Source organism: Bos mutus, chromosome 14, assembly GCF_027580195.1.
Source record: "Bos mutus isolate GX-2022 chromosome 14, NWIPB_WYAK_1.1, whole genome shotgun sequence".
In the NCBI taxonomy this organism is placed as follows: domain Eukaryota; kingdom Metazoa; phylum Chordata; class Mammalia; order Artiodactyla; family Bovidae; genus Bos; species Bos mutus.
This window is the reverse complement of record NC_091630.1, coordinates 48,637,223-48,652,043: the sequence shown is the minus strand read 5'-3', so window position 1 is coordinate 48,652,043 and position 14,821 is coordinate 48,637,223. Positions and strand designations below refer to the sequence as shown.

General features: G+C 45.6%; 1 protein-coding gene across 5 annotated transcripts in view; it reads left to right on the top strand.

Moving 5' to 3' along the window:
* Positions 1-14,821, top strand: part of SULF1 (sulfatase 1) — a 198,377-nt gene that overhangs the window by 173,368 nt on the left and 10,188 nt on the right. For 4 of the 5 annotated variants that reach the window (XM_070382292.1, XM_070382293.1, XM_070382295.1 and 1 more), the window contains 8 exons: positions 2,187-2,439; positions 4,138-4,234; positions 4,657-4,751; positions 6,361-6,426; positions 7,606-7,778; positions 9,836-9,978; positions 10,072-10,195; positions 12,556-12,589. In XM_070382292.1, coding sequence (XP_070238393.1) covers positions 2,187-2,439; positions 4,138-4,234; positions 4,657-4,751; positions 6,361-6,426; positions 7,606-7,778; positions 9,836-9,978; positions 10,072-10,195; positions 12,556-12,589 — 985 coding nt within the window. The remainder of the gene's footprint in view (positions 1-2,186; positions 2,440-4,137; positions 4,235-4,656; positions 4,752-6,360; positions 6,427-7,605; positions 7,779-9,835; positions 9,979-10,071; positions 10,196-12,555; positions 12,590-14,821) is intronic. The other variant, XM_070382297.1, reaches the window with a different exon arrangement.

Sequence of the window (14,821 nt, the reverse complement as noted above, 5' to 3'; positions counted from 1 at the left end):
CAAATGCATCAATTCTTCGGTGCTCAGCTTTCTTCACAGTCCAACTCTCACATCCATACATGACCACTGAGCCCTCTAAAATTTTATCCAAAATTTTAAGTATATTCTTTGTGTATATATGCACGTTTCTGGATACAAAACTTTAAAGGAATCGATAATCCAAAAGGCTGAAAATCATTGACTTGGGAGATTTTCTTTCCTCCTGAAAGAAAATGCCAGGTTTAATAATTCACACCAAGATTTCTAATGGGAAAATGACAAAGGAGAGGACCCAGACCCTCACCCTTAACAGAAACCATCCCCAGTGTCCAGCTTGAAGGTGGAGGCAGCCTCTTCTCTCCCAAGAACTTCAGTGTTACTCCCCAGGCACTGACCGTAAAGCACACTGATTTTTCTGTGTTGAGCACAAGCCGGAGAAGTCTAGGGCCATTTTTTTCGAGCTGTGTGGGGAACAGGGGTTGGATGCTCCTCTTTTCCGTCACGGTGGAATTCATGAGCACTCTCAGTGAGCTACCTCAAAGAGGCATTCCATCTCAGAGCAGCAGAGAGCAAGATGGTTCTGATTCTGCAGCCTATGTGTGCCCTTTCTTCCTACTTTAGCAGCAGGGTCGACACATCAGAGCACTGAGTGCGCCCCCACAGAGCCTGAGTGCATCTGAGCGGCAGGAGCCCATGTTTGCACGTTAAAGCTCTTACCTAGCCCACAATGAGTTTTGACAGTGGTCTATGTTGACCAGAAAGCATACTGGCCTCCCCCCAGCATTATTTCTCCATCTGCCAGGTCCATCTGCCATTAGTCCATTGGCTGATGAAAGCATTTGCAAAGTTCAATTTTTTTCTTAGAGCAATCTTTTATTATTTGTGCAAATAGAAGGTGTCTGGAACATTTGAAAGTGAAAGTGTTAGTCAGTCACGTCCAATTCTTTGCGACCCCATGGACTGTAGCCTGCCAGGCTTCTCTGTCCATGGAATTTCCCAGGCAAGAATAATGGAATGGGTTGCCATTCCCTTCCAGGTGATCATTCCAACGCAGGGATCAAACCCAGGTCTCCCACGTTGCAGGCAGATTCTTCATTATCTGAGCCATTTACCTTTTTGAAAAGGCAGCCCAGTCAAAAAGGGGCGACTTTGTCATCTGATAGTTTATAGTCCAAGCCCCCACAACTGTTGGCTGCATGACCTTGCAAAAGATGCGTAGCATTCGAACCTCAGATTTCTCATCATAACATAGAGATGAGAACACCACATTCATGAGCCTGTTTTGACACTCTGATCGTGTTTTGTTTTAATGTGAGGATTTATTATCATAATACTTGTCTTTCATGATTGTGCATTAGAAATATGTACGTGGGAAATGGTCTTCCCTGGTGGCGCTAGTGGTAAAAACCTGCCTGCCATCGCAGGAGACATAAGAGACGTGGGTTCCATCCCTGGGTTGGGAAGATCCCCTGGAGAAGGAAATGGCAACCTCCTCCAATATTCTTGCCTGGAAAATCCCATGGACAGAGGAACCTGGTAGCTATAGTCCATGGGGTCACACATAGTTGAACACGACTAAATCGACTTAGCACACGTGTGAAGGAAATAATACATAGCAAAAGCTTTATTAAATTATAGTCATTACTATTATTTATAGTTTTATCCAAACTGCCTTGTAGTTCACATTGAAAACAATGTTGGGTGGACCAAAAGTTCGTTTTCCATACCATCTTACAGATTTTCCATACCATCTTACAGAAAAATCCAAACAAATTTTTAGCCAACTCAATAGAAGTTCCCCTGGAGAAGGAAATGGCAACCCACTCCAGTATTCTTGCCTGGAGAATCCCATGGACAGAGGAGCCTGGTGGGCTATAATCCATGTGGTTGTAAAGAGTCAGACACAACTGAGTGACTAAGTCAGTAGAAGTTCACAGCCTACCTTAAGCAGAAAGTCTTAGAGATCACCTTGACCTACTACCTCACTTGAGGGATGAAGGGCCTAAGGTCCAGAAAAGCACACCACTCTGCGCTGTTCAAGCCTGGACCAGAGCCTGCCTCTTCCCGCATGAATTCCCTCGGGCCAGCTAGGAAGGCCGTGTGTGCTGCTCACCCCCCTCGAAATGCTCCCCAAGCCTGGCGATCATTTTCATCCCTCCTGAACTATACCTGGATATCCGTGTTAATTTGTCTTCCCTTCTTTCCAGAGTACAAGCCCAGATTTGTCCATACCCGGCAGACACGTTCCTTGTCAGTCGAATTTGAAGGCGAAATATATGACATCAACCTGGAAGAAGAAGAACTGCAGGTCTTGCAGCCAAGAAACATTGCCAAGCGTCATGATGAAGGCCGCCAGGGGCCCGGAGGCCACCAGGCGACTGGCGGTGGTGACGGGGACACAATGCTGGCGGACAGCGGCAATGTCGTGGGCCTGCCCACCACCGTCCGCGTGACGCACAAGTAAGAAGGCTCTGTGGTCACGGGGGTTGAGTTCAAAGCCATCCCTCCATATTGTCATGATTTTTCCCCATTGCAAAAAGTAATATCACTCAGCAGGGCAGTGTCCGAGTGCTAGACCACGTGATAACTGAGGGTTAAGAATCAAGAGAGGGGCTTCCCAGGAGACTCAATGGTAAAGAATTCGCCTACAGTGCAGAAGATGAAGGAGATGCGAGTTTGATCCAGTGCAGAAGATGAAGGAGATGTGAGTTCAATCCCTGGGTTGGGAAGATCCCCTGGAAGAGGAAATGGCAACCCACTCCAATAGTCTTGCCTGGAGAATCCCATGGACAGAGGAGCCTGGTGGGCTATCGTCCCTGGGGTCGCAGAGTCAGACACGACTGAGTGAGAAGCAACAGGAGTCCAGACTGTCATAGATTTGGACTCTTTTTGTTTTGGGTCGGTATCACGTGAAGGCTGATCAGCTGGGCCCTGAGACAGAGAGATGCTGTCACATCTTGACTTAGCAGGCATGGAGTTCTGCTCTGAAGCGGTTACCTTTGTGGGGTCTAGAAAACACGTACAAATCATTACCCGGACTGCAGAGGTGCCCCGTGCTGCCTGGTCACCGTGGCTCAGAGCAGTTTACCCTCAGGACTTCAGAGATGAAATACAGCCCAAGGGAGGGCTCTGGGTCCTAGAGAAGCTTCCAGAAAGATGGTGTAGATTGGGGATGGATGTGAGATCAGAAACACCTGACCTGTCCAGATCCCAGAGAATCACAGAGATGAGGTGGGGTGGGGGAGATGACTCCTCCTCGGCTTTGACCGACTGCCCTGTTCATCTTTCTAAAATCTGTGTGCTCTCTTGATAGAGAAGTCTTTTCTTTCCAAATGCATTAGCAGTATCTTTGTTTTCTTTTCATTTCATCTTTAGGGAGGCAGGGTGCCATGAGGACTGCCAGGACTTTTATCTTTGGGACAAGGGTCTCTAGGCTCCTGTGATGGTTACGGTTGGATACTGAAAGATTTAGACCCAGCTTGGTTTCTCTTTCAGTGTTGATAGACCCCGACCCCATCTCACCTGCTGTCCATCCCTGGGGCTGCTTCTTACTTCACATTGAAAGAGGCCCCTCAGTCAGGCTCTTTTTAACAAAATGAGCTGGATTAATAAACCCCTTCTAACTCTGTATTTCTTCAAGTCAGTCACTTCCATTACGGCTGTGAGAACCTCATTCTTTTCCTACAGTATTTGGTGGGGCTTTCAGAAATGGAGTTTGGGGTGATACTTGAATATTTCCTCTCACTTTGTGATGATGTCTCTCTGACACCATCCTCTGACCTTGCCAGTTGCCAGGAAATATTCCCACTTATCCTTGTTTATGGCTCAGCTCCAAATTAATGCTAACATCCAAGTTAAGCATTTAGATAATGAAGTTCCCTCTGCTATTCCTAATGTTTTTTTTTTTAAACTACTTGCCTTTTTTTAAGTGTTTTCCAAAGAGCCTCGGAACCAGCATTAGGTGCATTTTTAAAATTTATTTGTGTTTTACTTTTTGGCAACGTGGCATATGGGATCTTAGTTCCCCGACCAGGGATCAGACCTCTACCCTCTGCATTGGGAGTGCAGAATCTTAACCACTGGACCACCAGGGAAGTCCCTCTAATGTTTTCTGATACTAGACTAGAAACCTGTTTCTAATGTAGCTTGTTTTTGCAGGTGCTTTATTCTTCCAAATGATACAATCCATTGTGAGAGAGAACTTTATCAATCAGCCAGAGCCTGGAAGGACCACAAGGCCTTCATTGATAAAGAGGTGAGCTGAAGCCACGTGATTGGCAGGTGTATTCCAGTTGCAAACTCTGCTCGCCAGCCCTGCTGTGTACGCTCATCCTTTTTTATAATTAGGTGGAAAATAGAAGAACAAGGTGCTTCTCTTTCTCCAGTGATACAGTGATAGTCCTGACGGAAAGCAAAATAGACAGTGAGAAAAGCCTGACCTCTTGAAATCTCTGTGAGCAGAATGATTCGATTATGAAAGAGCCAGCTATTAATGCTTATTATAACACATTGGACGGTATAGAGAGGTAGACCTAGTCTATGCTCAGCTTGTTTCCAAACTGTTATCTCAGATGAATAGCTATAATTATGGATCACGGAAAACGGGGTGGAAAGAAAGTTACCTCGTATAGAAGATCTTGACCGTATGATGTCATTGTTGGTGTGTGTGTTTTCCAGATTGAAGCTTTGCAAGATAAAATTAAGAATTTGAGAGAAGTGAGAGGGCATCTGAAGAGAAGGAAGCCTGAGGAGTGTGGCTGCAGTAAACAGAGGTGTGTGTGCGTGTCCCACCACAGAATCATCTTCAAAACACAAGCTGCAGTGACACGCACAGGGCTCGCCTCTGTTTCACCAATAGAAAGTTTAATAAATGGAATTCCCTAATGCATATTATAACAATCTAAACCATTTCAGTCAAATTAAATATGTCATAAACCCAAGCAGAAGGTTAAAAAAAAAGTCCCGTTAAGACTGTTACATATAACAAAGTAACCGCCTACCTTCCATTCTGCTTCCATTTTATAAATGAACTATTTGATGAAATGCATGATTAGCAAACTCACTTTTTTTTTTAATTTTATTTTATTTTTAAACTTTACAATATTGTATTAGTTTTGCCAAATATCGAAATGAATCCGCCACAGGTATACCTGTGTTCCCCATCCTGAACCCTCCTCCCTCCCCATACCCTTCTTCTGGGTCGTCCCAGTGCACCAGCCCCAAGCATCCAGTATCGTGCATCGAACCTGGACTGGCAACTCGTTTCATACATGATATTATACATGTTTCAATGCCATTCTCCCAAATCTCCCCACCCTCTCCCTGTCCCACAGAGTCCATAAGACTGATCTATACATCAGTGTCTCTTTTGCTGTCTCGTACACAGGGTTATTGTTACCATCTTTCTAAATTCCATATATATGCGTTAGTATACTGTATTGGTGTTTTTCTTTCTGGCTTACTTCACTCTGTATAATAGGTTCCAGTTTCATCCATCTCATTAGAACTGATTCAAATGTATTCTTTTTAATGGCTGAGTAATACTCCATTGTGTATATGTACCACAGCTTTCTTATCCATTCATCTGCTGATGGGCATCTAGGTTGCTTCCATGTCCTGGCTATTATAAACAGTGCTGCGATGAACATTGGGGTACACGTGTCTCTTTTCCTTCTGGTTTCCTCAGTGTGTATGCCCAGCAGTGGGATTGCTGGATCATAAGGCAGTTCTATTTCCAGTTTTTTAAGGAATCTCCACACTGTTCTCCATAGTGGCTGTACTAGTTTGCATTCCCACCAACAGTGTAAGAGAGTTCCATTTTCTCCACACCCTCTCCAGCATTTATTGCTTGTAGACTTATGGATCGCAGCCATTCTGACTGGCGTGAAATGGTACCTCATAGTGGTTTTGATTTGCATTTCTCTGATAATGAGTGATGTTGAGCATCTTTTCATGTGTTTGTTAGCCATCTGTATATCTTCTTTGGAGAAATGTCTATTTAGTTCTTTGGCCCATTTTTTGATTGGGTCATTTATTTTTCTGGAGTTGAGCTGTAGGAGTTCCTTATATATTTTTGAGATTAGTTGTTTGTCAGTTGCTTCATTTGCTATTATTTTCTCCCATTCTGAAGGCTGCCTTTTCACCTTGCTTATAGTTTCCTTTGTTGTGCAGAAGCTTTTAAGTTTAATTAGGTCCCATTTGTTTATTTTTGCTTTTATTTCCAATATTCTGGGAGGTGGATCATAGAGGATCCTGCTGTGATGTATGTCAGAGAGTGTTTTGCCTATGTTCTCCTCTAGGAGTTTTATAGTTTCTGGTCTTACGTTGAGATCTTTAATCCATTTTGAGAGCAAACTCACTTTTTAACCTTCTTGCCTGCAGCTATTACAACAAAGAGAAAGGCGTGAAAAAGCAAGAGAAATTAAAGAGCCACCTTCACCCATTCAAGTGAGTAACCATTTGCTACATTTCCTGGGAGTGAAGGGACTGTTTGCTGGGCGTTTCTGAAAGGGGACTGGAACTCGGTTCCAAGTGATGTGGCTTGAGAAAAGTAGATGCAGCTGGGAGGGTATTAGCTCAAGAAGTTGAAAACAAGCCCACATCTTGCCAAGGGACAGAGGCAATCCTTGCTTCTGGAATCCCATGAGGGGGCATCACATGGGGCTGTAATCTAATTCCACGTGTTCCCTCTGACAATACACTGTGTTCCCTCTGACGATACACTGGCTGGTAACTGGCTTGTCCTCCATGCACTGCTTTCTGTGGGCCGTGATCACGACACATGGACTCACTGAATTAGGTCCCTGTGTTCTGTAGAGCAGCCTGCAATCATGTTGAATTCTGAAAGCTGGAAGAAATGGACATCTTTTTAAAACAATAGTAAAATTAGCATATAAGAGGAATTTAATATTTGAGCCTCAACAAAATTTGAGCCCTTCATGGAAAAATTGAAAAAGTAAAAACACTTTTTAAAAAAATTCTCCAAGCCTGTTTTGTAGGATTTGTCAATAGAATTCTAGAAACTTAATTCAAGTTATCTAATCCAACCAATCATTGATTTCATGGCTGATAGATACTGAGCTGCCAGGAGGTTGAGCCACTTGTCCAAAGGGTAAGGCTAGTGGAATCTTCTGATTCACATTGACATTTATCTCCATCAATGTTTGCATTCAGTAAGGAAGAAAATATTGATCCTGTTGAGATAGTAAAATGCTAAGGGTGTTGTCACTTAATGAGTTTGTCTTCAATATCACTGATTATATTCCATGCTTTGAGGCCCTCTGAAAACATAAACTGAAAGTCGCTCAGTTGTGTCTGACACTTTGCGACCTCATGGACTGTAATCCACCAGGTTCCTCTATCCTCTATCCAGGCAAGAATACTGGAGTGGGTTGCCATTCCCTTCTCCAGGGGATCTTCCCGACCCAGGGATCAAACCCAGGTCTGCCACATCACAAGAGGATTTTTTCACCATCTGAGCCACCAGAGAAGCCCTGAAAACTTAAGGCCATCTATTATTGTGTGTCTGTTATCTTATGCCTGAATATGTGTGTGAGACTCATAGCAACCTGTTCTTACTTGAGAAAGTGCTTTCTGATCATTTAAACGTCCCTTCTGTTGAAATAGAGAAGCTGCTCAGGAAGTAGACAGCAAACTGCAGCTTTACAAGGAGAACCGCAGGAGGAAGAAAGAGAGGAAGGAGAAGAGGAGGCAGCGCAAGGGCGAGGAGTGCAGCCTCCCCGGCCTCACCTGCTTCACACACGATAACAGCCACTGGCAGACGGCCCCGTTCTGGAACCGTGAGTCGCTCCATCTAAGTGCTCCTTCCTGCACTTCCCTGCTGGTCCAGTGGTTAAGACGCTGCCCTTCCAATGCAGGGGCGCCAGGGTTCGATCCCTAGTCAGGAAACTAAGATCCCACATGCTGCGCATGCATGCATGCATGCTAAGTCATTTCAGTCATGTCTGACTCCTTGTGACCCTATGGACTGTAGCCCTCCAGGCTCCTCTGTCCATGGGATTCTCCAGGCAAGAATACTAGAGTGGACGGCCATCCCCTCCTCCAGGGGATTTTCTCAACCCAGGGATCGAACTTGCGTCTCTTATGTCTTCTGCATTGGCAGCCGGGTTCTTTACGACTAGTGCCGCCTGGGAAGCCCACAGGCTGCCCAGTGCTGACAAAAAAAAAAGAAAAATGCTACTTCCTGCCACCATGTGGACAGCCAGCAGCTCACCCAGTTACTTAGATGAAGGAATTCAGCAGCTGGAATCCAGGAATCTAGAAAGATTCTAGATTAAAGTATCATATCATTTTTCTATACCGACAACTAGGATCATTTTTGCCTCTAAATTACTTTTTTTCTTTAGAAATTTTTATTTTGGTCTTTTGTTTGAAAATGCCACGCTCTCCATGGGTTTTTCTCCCAATAATATTTCACAAGGTCCCCAGCCCTTGACGGATTTCTGGCCCAGCAAGACTGCTCCGTCACTAAGTAACTGAATAAATGGATGAACACTTTTACCCCGAATATGCTTCGTTTCTGCTTTCTTCAAGAACACATTCTGCATATCACAAAAGGAAGTAAAACTCCTTGAACGCAGGGACTCTGTCAGATTTATTCTCAGTCCCCTTCAATAATACCAGCTTCTTGCATGAAGGCCAGCCAGCCCACAGAGTAGCTAAAACACCAGATCTTCTAGTTGAAAGGATCGCAGTAGGCCTCCCAGGTCAGTGCTTTGCAAACTGAATTTGGAGACTTCAGGGAACCCACAGACCATTCTTAGGGAGACCGAGGGCCTATCTTCTGACCATTTTTGTTCTATCTTTCTGTTTTCATGCATCTTGATTTCAGTGTCTCTGTTTGCACTTAGGTTTACATGGGCTTACCAGGTGGCTTAGTGGTAGAGAATCCACCTGCAGTACAGGAAGGTGCAGTAGACTTGGGTTTGATCCCTGGGTCAGGAAGATGCGCTGGAGTAGGAAATGGCAACCCACTCCAGTATTCTTGCCCGGGAAATCCACGGACATAGGAGTTTGCTGGGCTACAGTCCAGGGTCGTAAAGAGTCAGACATGACTGAGCACGCATGCACAACGACTTAAAAAACAGAAGCAGACTCACAGAACTTAAAGAATGAACTTATAGTTGCCAGCGGGGGAGGATGGGGGGCGTTAGGGAGTTTGGGGTGGACATGTACACACAGTAGCAGCTTTAATCTGACAGCTCTTTCATATATGTTCTACAAGTTAACCAGTGAACCTCTGCATGGTACAAGAAATGTTCATGGTAACTGTCCATCTCATGTTCAAGTGTTGTGGAGAGTCTGTGACATCACAAATTTCTACATTCTTAAATCCTCTGAGCTGGATTCAGGCCTTCTCCAAGCCCATCTACACTGCAGAATCCCCTGTTTCCAGGGCCCATTTGTAACACTCGATCATCTGACATTCAAAACAAGCTAAGGCCCTGGGTCCATCTTTTTATTAAGCAACCTTTTTTTTTTTATTTTTATAAAAAATGACAACAACCATAAATAGGAGTTCTGATACTTTCCTTCCTTCTCTCCACTCATCGCCCGGTTTTAGAGATCAATACCCAGCAGAACTTAGGGGACAGCAGACGAACAGGCCTGAAACTTCACCTTCATGAGTCGCCACTGTTTTTTTCCATCTTCATCTAATCTCACAGCAAATTTGTATAGAGAAGGCAGAGGAAATAGAGTACTTTTAATGTTCACCCATACAATGTTTGCAAGAGAGAAAATATGAACTTAAAAATGTGAAGACAAGAAAAGGTTGAAATATCTAGGCTGCCACCTTGTCTGACTCTCTTCCCTTTGTTTTCTTTCTTACCAACAGTGGGATCCTTCTGTGCTTGCACGAGCTCTAACAATAACACCTACTGGTGTTTGCGGACAGTTAATGAGACGCATAATTTTCTATTCTGCGAGTTTGCCACTGGCTTTTTGGAGTATTTTGATATGAATACAGATCCTTATCAGGTAAGTCCCTATGTTCTCATTTTGTGAAGCTATTGAAAATGGAATAAGGAGAACGTGAGCTTAAAGCTGTCGTCCTGGCCTCTTTGTCCACAGCTCACAAACACGGTGCACACAGTCGAACGGGGCGTTTTGAATCAGCTGCACCTGCAGCTGATGGAGCTCAGGAGCTGCCAAGGGTATAAGCAGTGCAACCCAAGACCCAAGGGCCTTGAAGTTGGTAAGGAGAAAAAAAGAATTTTTTTCTTCCTATAGCACCTGGAAAATTCTTTCTGTGGTCAAGTTTTCTGCCTTTGAAACATATAGCTGGGGAGAGAAGATGTGAAAGCGTATCTTTTGGGACCCTTACAGGGGAAACTCTCCAGGCAATTCCAAACATACTTTGTTCAATAAATTTAGCTCTGGGTGCACTAATGAAAAATTTAATACCCCTAAAGATTTGGTGGGCATTTCATTCCATCTCTCCCAAAGATGCATTCTCTTAGTAAACCTCAATATCTGATGAAAGCATCCATTGGAAGATGGGATGAAAGCCCCAGGGGTTTATTTGTTACTGCTGTCAACAGTCATAAGAGATACTCTAGGTCAACTGGGAAATCCTTTTTTTTTTTTTTATTAAAGAGAATTAGAATGGAAACACACAATGCCCTATTTCTGCCTTTCAGAGTTTGAAACTTACCCAATTGGATACCTGCCCATGACATACTGAATTAGATTTCTTTTGCCAGTATTTCCTGTCTGAAACTAGAGATGTTTGAGCAGGATGTTGTTTTGAGATCTGAAAGTTTAAGAGGGCTGACATGGAATCAGCCTGAAGTTCTCTCCCTGGTCTGCAGTGCTAAACTCACTCATTTCTCCCTTGGCTCCTGGAGAGTAGTTCTTTCCAGTGTCTGCCCCAGCTCTTTTCTGGTTAATGAGAATACTGATTTTCTCATAATTCCTATAGAAATGTAAATATCAGCTGTCCATAGAAGGAAAGAGAAAGTGCTGGAGCTGGCCAAGGGCATAACATGTCAACCCCAAAGGGCCAAGAGTTTGACCCATAGGCATGTGCTATGTGCTGCTACTGCTACTGCTAAGTCACTTCAGTCGTGTCCAATTCTGTGTGACCCCATAGACCTCAGCCCACCAGGCTCTCCTGCCCCTGGGATTCTCCAGGCAAGAACACTACTCCAGAGTTACCATTTCCTTCTCCAATGCATGAAAGTGAAAAAGTGAAAGTGAAGTCGCTCAGTCGTGTCCGACTCTTAGCGACCCCATGGACTGCAGCCCACCAGGCTCCTCCTCCAGGCAAGAGTACTGGAGTGCGGTGCCATTGCCTTCTCCGTGCTATGTGCTAAGTCACCTCAGTTGTGTCTGACTCTTTGAGAGCCCATGGACTGTAGTTCGCCAGGCTTCTCTGTCCATGGGATTCTCCAGGCAAGAATACTGAAGTGGGTTACCATGCCCTTCTCCAGGGGATCTTCCTGACCCAGGGATTGAACCTGTGTCTCTTAACATCTCCTGCATTGGCAGGGGAGTTCTTTACCACTAGTGCCACCTGGGAAGCCTGGATCCATAGGCAGTGGGGAGCAATCTGCAAGACTCCTCTGTTGGCAGCTGGGTTTTCTCAGTGCCCTTAAGGGCCTGTGTCTCTGTGGGTCCCCTGTAAGTCGGCATCAGCAGCATCACCAGTAATAAAAGCAGACAGCTCCCTGGGCCATGTGAGTGATGGGAATGAGAAGCCAGGATGCATCCTGAAATGGCAGCATCGTCACCAGTCACTTCCACCAGTATTGGGTCCCGGAGGTTTTCAAACTGCAAGTTGCAGCTTGAAAATTCTACATCCCGTGGGCGGTCCCATCACCGCTATCAGTCCCCACCCCTCCATTCATGCCTTGGTGGAATTCATCACCAGCCAGGAGAGTCCAGATTTTTGGTCAGTAGCTCCACTCAACTTAAATCTTTTCAGATATCTGGTGTATCTGACCTTTTCCTCAAATCCTGAAGGAAAAAAAAAAAAAAACAGCCTGGAAACTGGAACAACCATTAGAGGCACTAGAAATATGACACCCAGATATCTCTTCCCCGAAGTTCATAGCAGTCTTATTGGTGATGACATGGCCGCTCCACTTAGTGAAACCTGATCAAGCCTCTGAATGGTGAGTGACGTGCCAGGTGGAGCCTGTTTTTGCTGTTACACTTCAAGCAGTCCACTTCTAGACGATTCCTAAGAGAGATGATTGTCGGCCCTTTTTTCCAAGGGTTTGGTCTAAAGTCACCAAAAGTTAACTATTCCTGAGACTTACTTGAACTTTGGGAAGTACCGTCTTATTACTTTGAAATGGACTCTCCTATCTCACCCCCACCTATTTTTCATGTAAACTCCAATATGTTTTATTTTAAACCCTTTTTTTATTTATAGCTTTCCATCCTCATTTTGACCCTAACAGAAAAGCTCTGTTGGACTCTGGCGCTGTCTGTATTTCACACGATATGTTTCTTTCTAGGATGTAGAGGTTGTGCATGAAGCAGGACAGAGGGAGTGGTTTTATGAGTTCTAAAGCTAACATAAATTACTCTTATATTTTCCTACATCAGGAAATAAAGATGGAGGAAGCTATGACCTGCACAGGTATTCAGACTTTTTTATTCTCCCTGGCAGCTTCTTTCCCAATAATTGCATGACCGAGCCATTTTAACCCATTTCCGCCCCCACCTTGTCGCTCAGAGCGTAGCTCGGGGTGCATGCATGTCCTAACAGCTCTCTCCACCGTCTTGTGTCATCGGGAACAGATCTGTCACTTTTGTTTGAAATCAACTCACTGTCACAACCAGATGTGTCTCAGAGCCTTTACTCACTCGTGCTTGTGTGCTTGTTGGATGGTGCTTGGCAGCATGGAATGACGGGAAGCGGGAGAGCACAGAATGACCTTCGGGAGCCCTGGGAAAAAGCAGGGAGAATTATTTTCCTGGTGGTTCTTACACGTCAACTTGCTGGAGAGGTGTCATGGCAACGAGTTAGAGATTTCATGAAATGTGACGTCAGTATCACAAAAGGGATCGTGGGACTGTAAAGAGCGTGGTAGAGCTGACGTTGGAGGAAAGACAAGGTGCTTCCTTGTTCACGGTCCTTAATTAGCTGCGGTGATAAAAGCAGCCACGCTGGGGCTCAGAAGCTCTGTAGGGTGGTGGTGTGTGAAGGGGGAAAATGGGGGTCGGCAAACCTAGAGTCGAGACGCACAGGAAGGTCTCAGCACATCATGGAGACAATAGTGCCTGACACACAAAAGCTTGAAGACCAGCCCTGGGACCAGCCTTCTTACTTGACTCTAGCCTCGCCCCCGCCCCCAAATAGCCCCCCGCCTCCCTGAACTCTGGGGTCGGGGAGGAGGACCCCAAACACCTAGTGACGGGGTCAGCCCTTGCTCATGACCTTCTACTCCCTGCTGAGACCTCAGGCAGGTCTGTCAGAAGCATGCCGTGTGGGGCAGGAGGGACCTGTCCCTACTACCTTACTGAGGGGAAACTGAGGCACGGCCTCAGTTCATGAATCCTCTTGGGAGAAATGATTCCATCAAAGGAACATGGACTTCGTTGGTGTCACCTGTTTTGATATTGTCCTAGAGAAACCAAAGAATATTGCCCTTCCAGGATGTGCTGGTGGCCCCACCCTCCCTCAAGCCTTCTGGGCTCTGGTCTCAGATTCCGTTTTTTTTCTTTTAGCACAGGCAAGCCACACATATATTGTGCTTGCTTGTGCTTGTACTCAGTCGTGTCCGACTCTTTGCAACCCTGTGCACTGTAGCCCGCCAGGCTCCTCTTTCCATGGGATTCTCCAGGCAAGAATCCTGGGGTGGGTTGCCATCCCCTTCTCTAGGGGATCTTCCTGACCCAGGCTTCGAACCCAGGTCTCCTGCATTGTAGGCAGATTCTTTACCATCTGGGAAGCTGTCAGATCCCTTCTTTTAAAGGTCAGTTTATTGGTGCCAGGAGAAGCTGGGTGGTGGTGGGGAAGGTGTAAGCATCAAACAAGACAAAGGAACTTGGACTTTTGAGGATCCGTGATAACCATCTCTTTCTGTCTTCTCTCTTCCCTCTTGTCTTTTTTCTTCCCTTTCCTCACTCTGCCCCCAAACCCACCCTGGGTCCCCTCCCCCAGCATGCATAAGACAGAACAGAAAACCCCGCTCCTAAGCTGGTCTCCCCCCGGGCCATGTGCCGGTGAGGTAATACTGTCTCACACACTGGGACTCATCTGCCTGCCTCCCGGGGGCCCCTTTAAGACATTTCTCAAACAGGGCATTTTAAGCGGAGCTCATACTGGACATTGACTTTACAGTTATTTTATGAGGCACTCGATTCTACAGCCAAGGGATATTCCGTCTGGCCCTCTTTTATGTCTCTCATGACAGAGGTAAAAGATCAAGACACAAGTCTGGTTGGAGCTGAGGAAGAGTTCTTCTTCACAAGCCATCCCCCGATAGCTCTGAGATGAAGAATGTCATCTCCATTCCAGTCATGATTAAAGGGATTTGGGCTTCCCGGGCCTGCAGTGCAGGAGACTCAGGGTTCGATTCCTGAGTCAGAAAGATCCCCTAGAGGAGGGCACGACAATTCACTCCAGTATTCTTACCTGGAGAATCCCATGGACAGAGGAGCCTGGCAGGCTGCAGCCCCTAGGGTCACAAAGAGTCAGATGCAGCTGAAGCAACTTAGCGTGCACATCTGGGACTCCCCCTGCCCTGATTACTGTCACCACCACTGCTGCTGCTGCTGCTAAGTCACTTCAGTCGTGTCCAACTCTGTGTGACCCCATAGACGTCAGCCCACCAGGCTCCCTGTCCCTGGGATTCTCCAGGCAAGA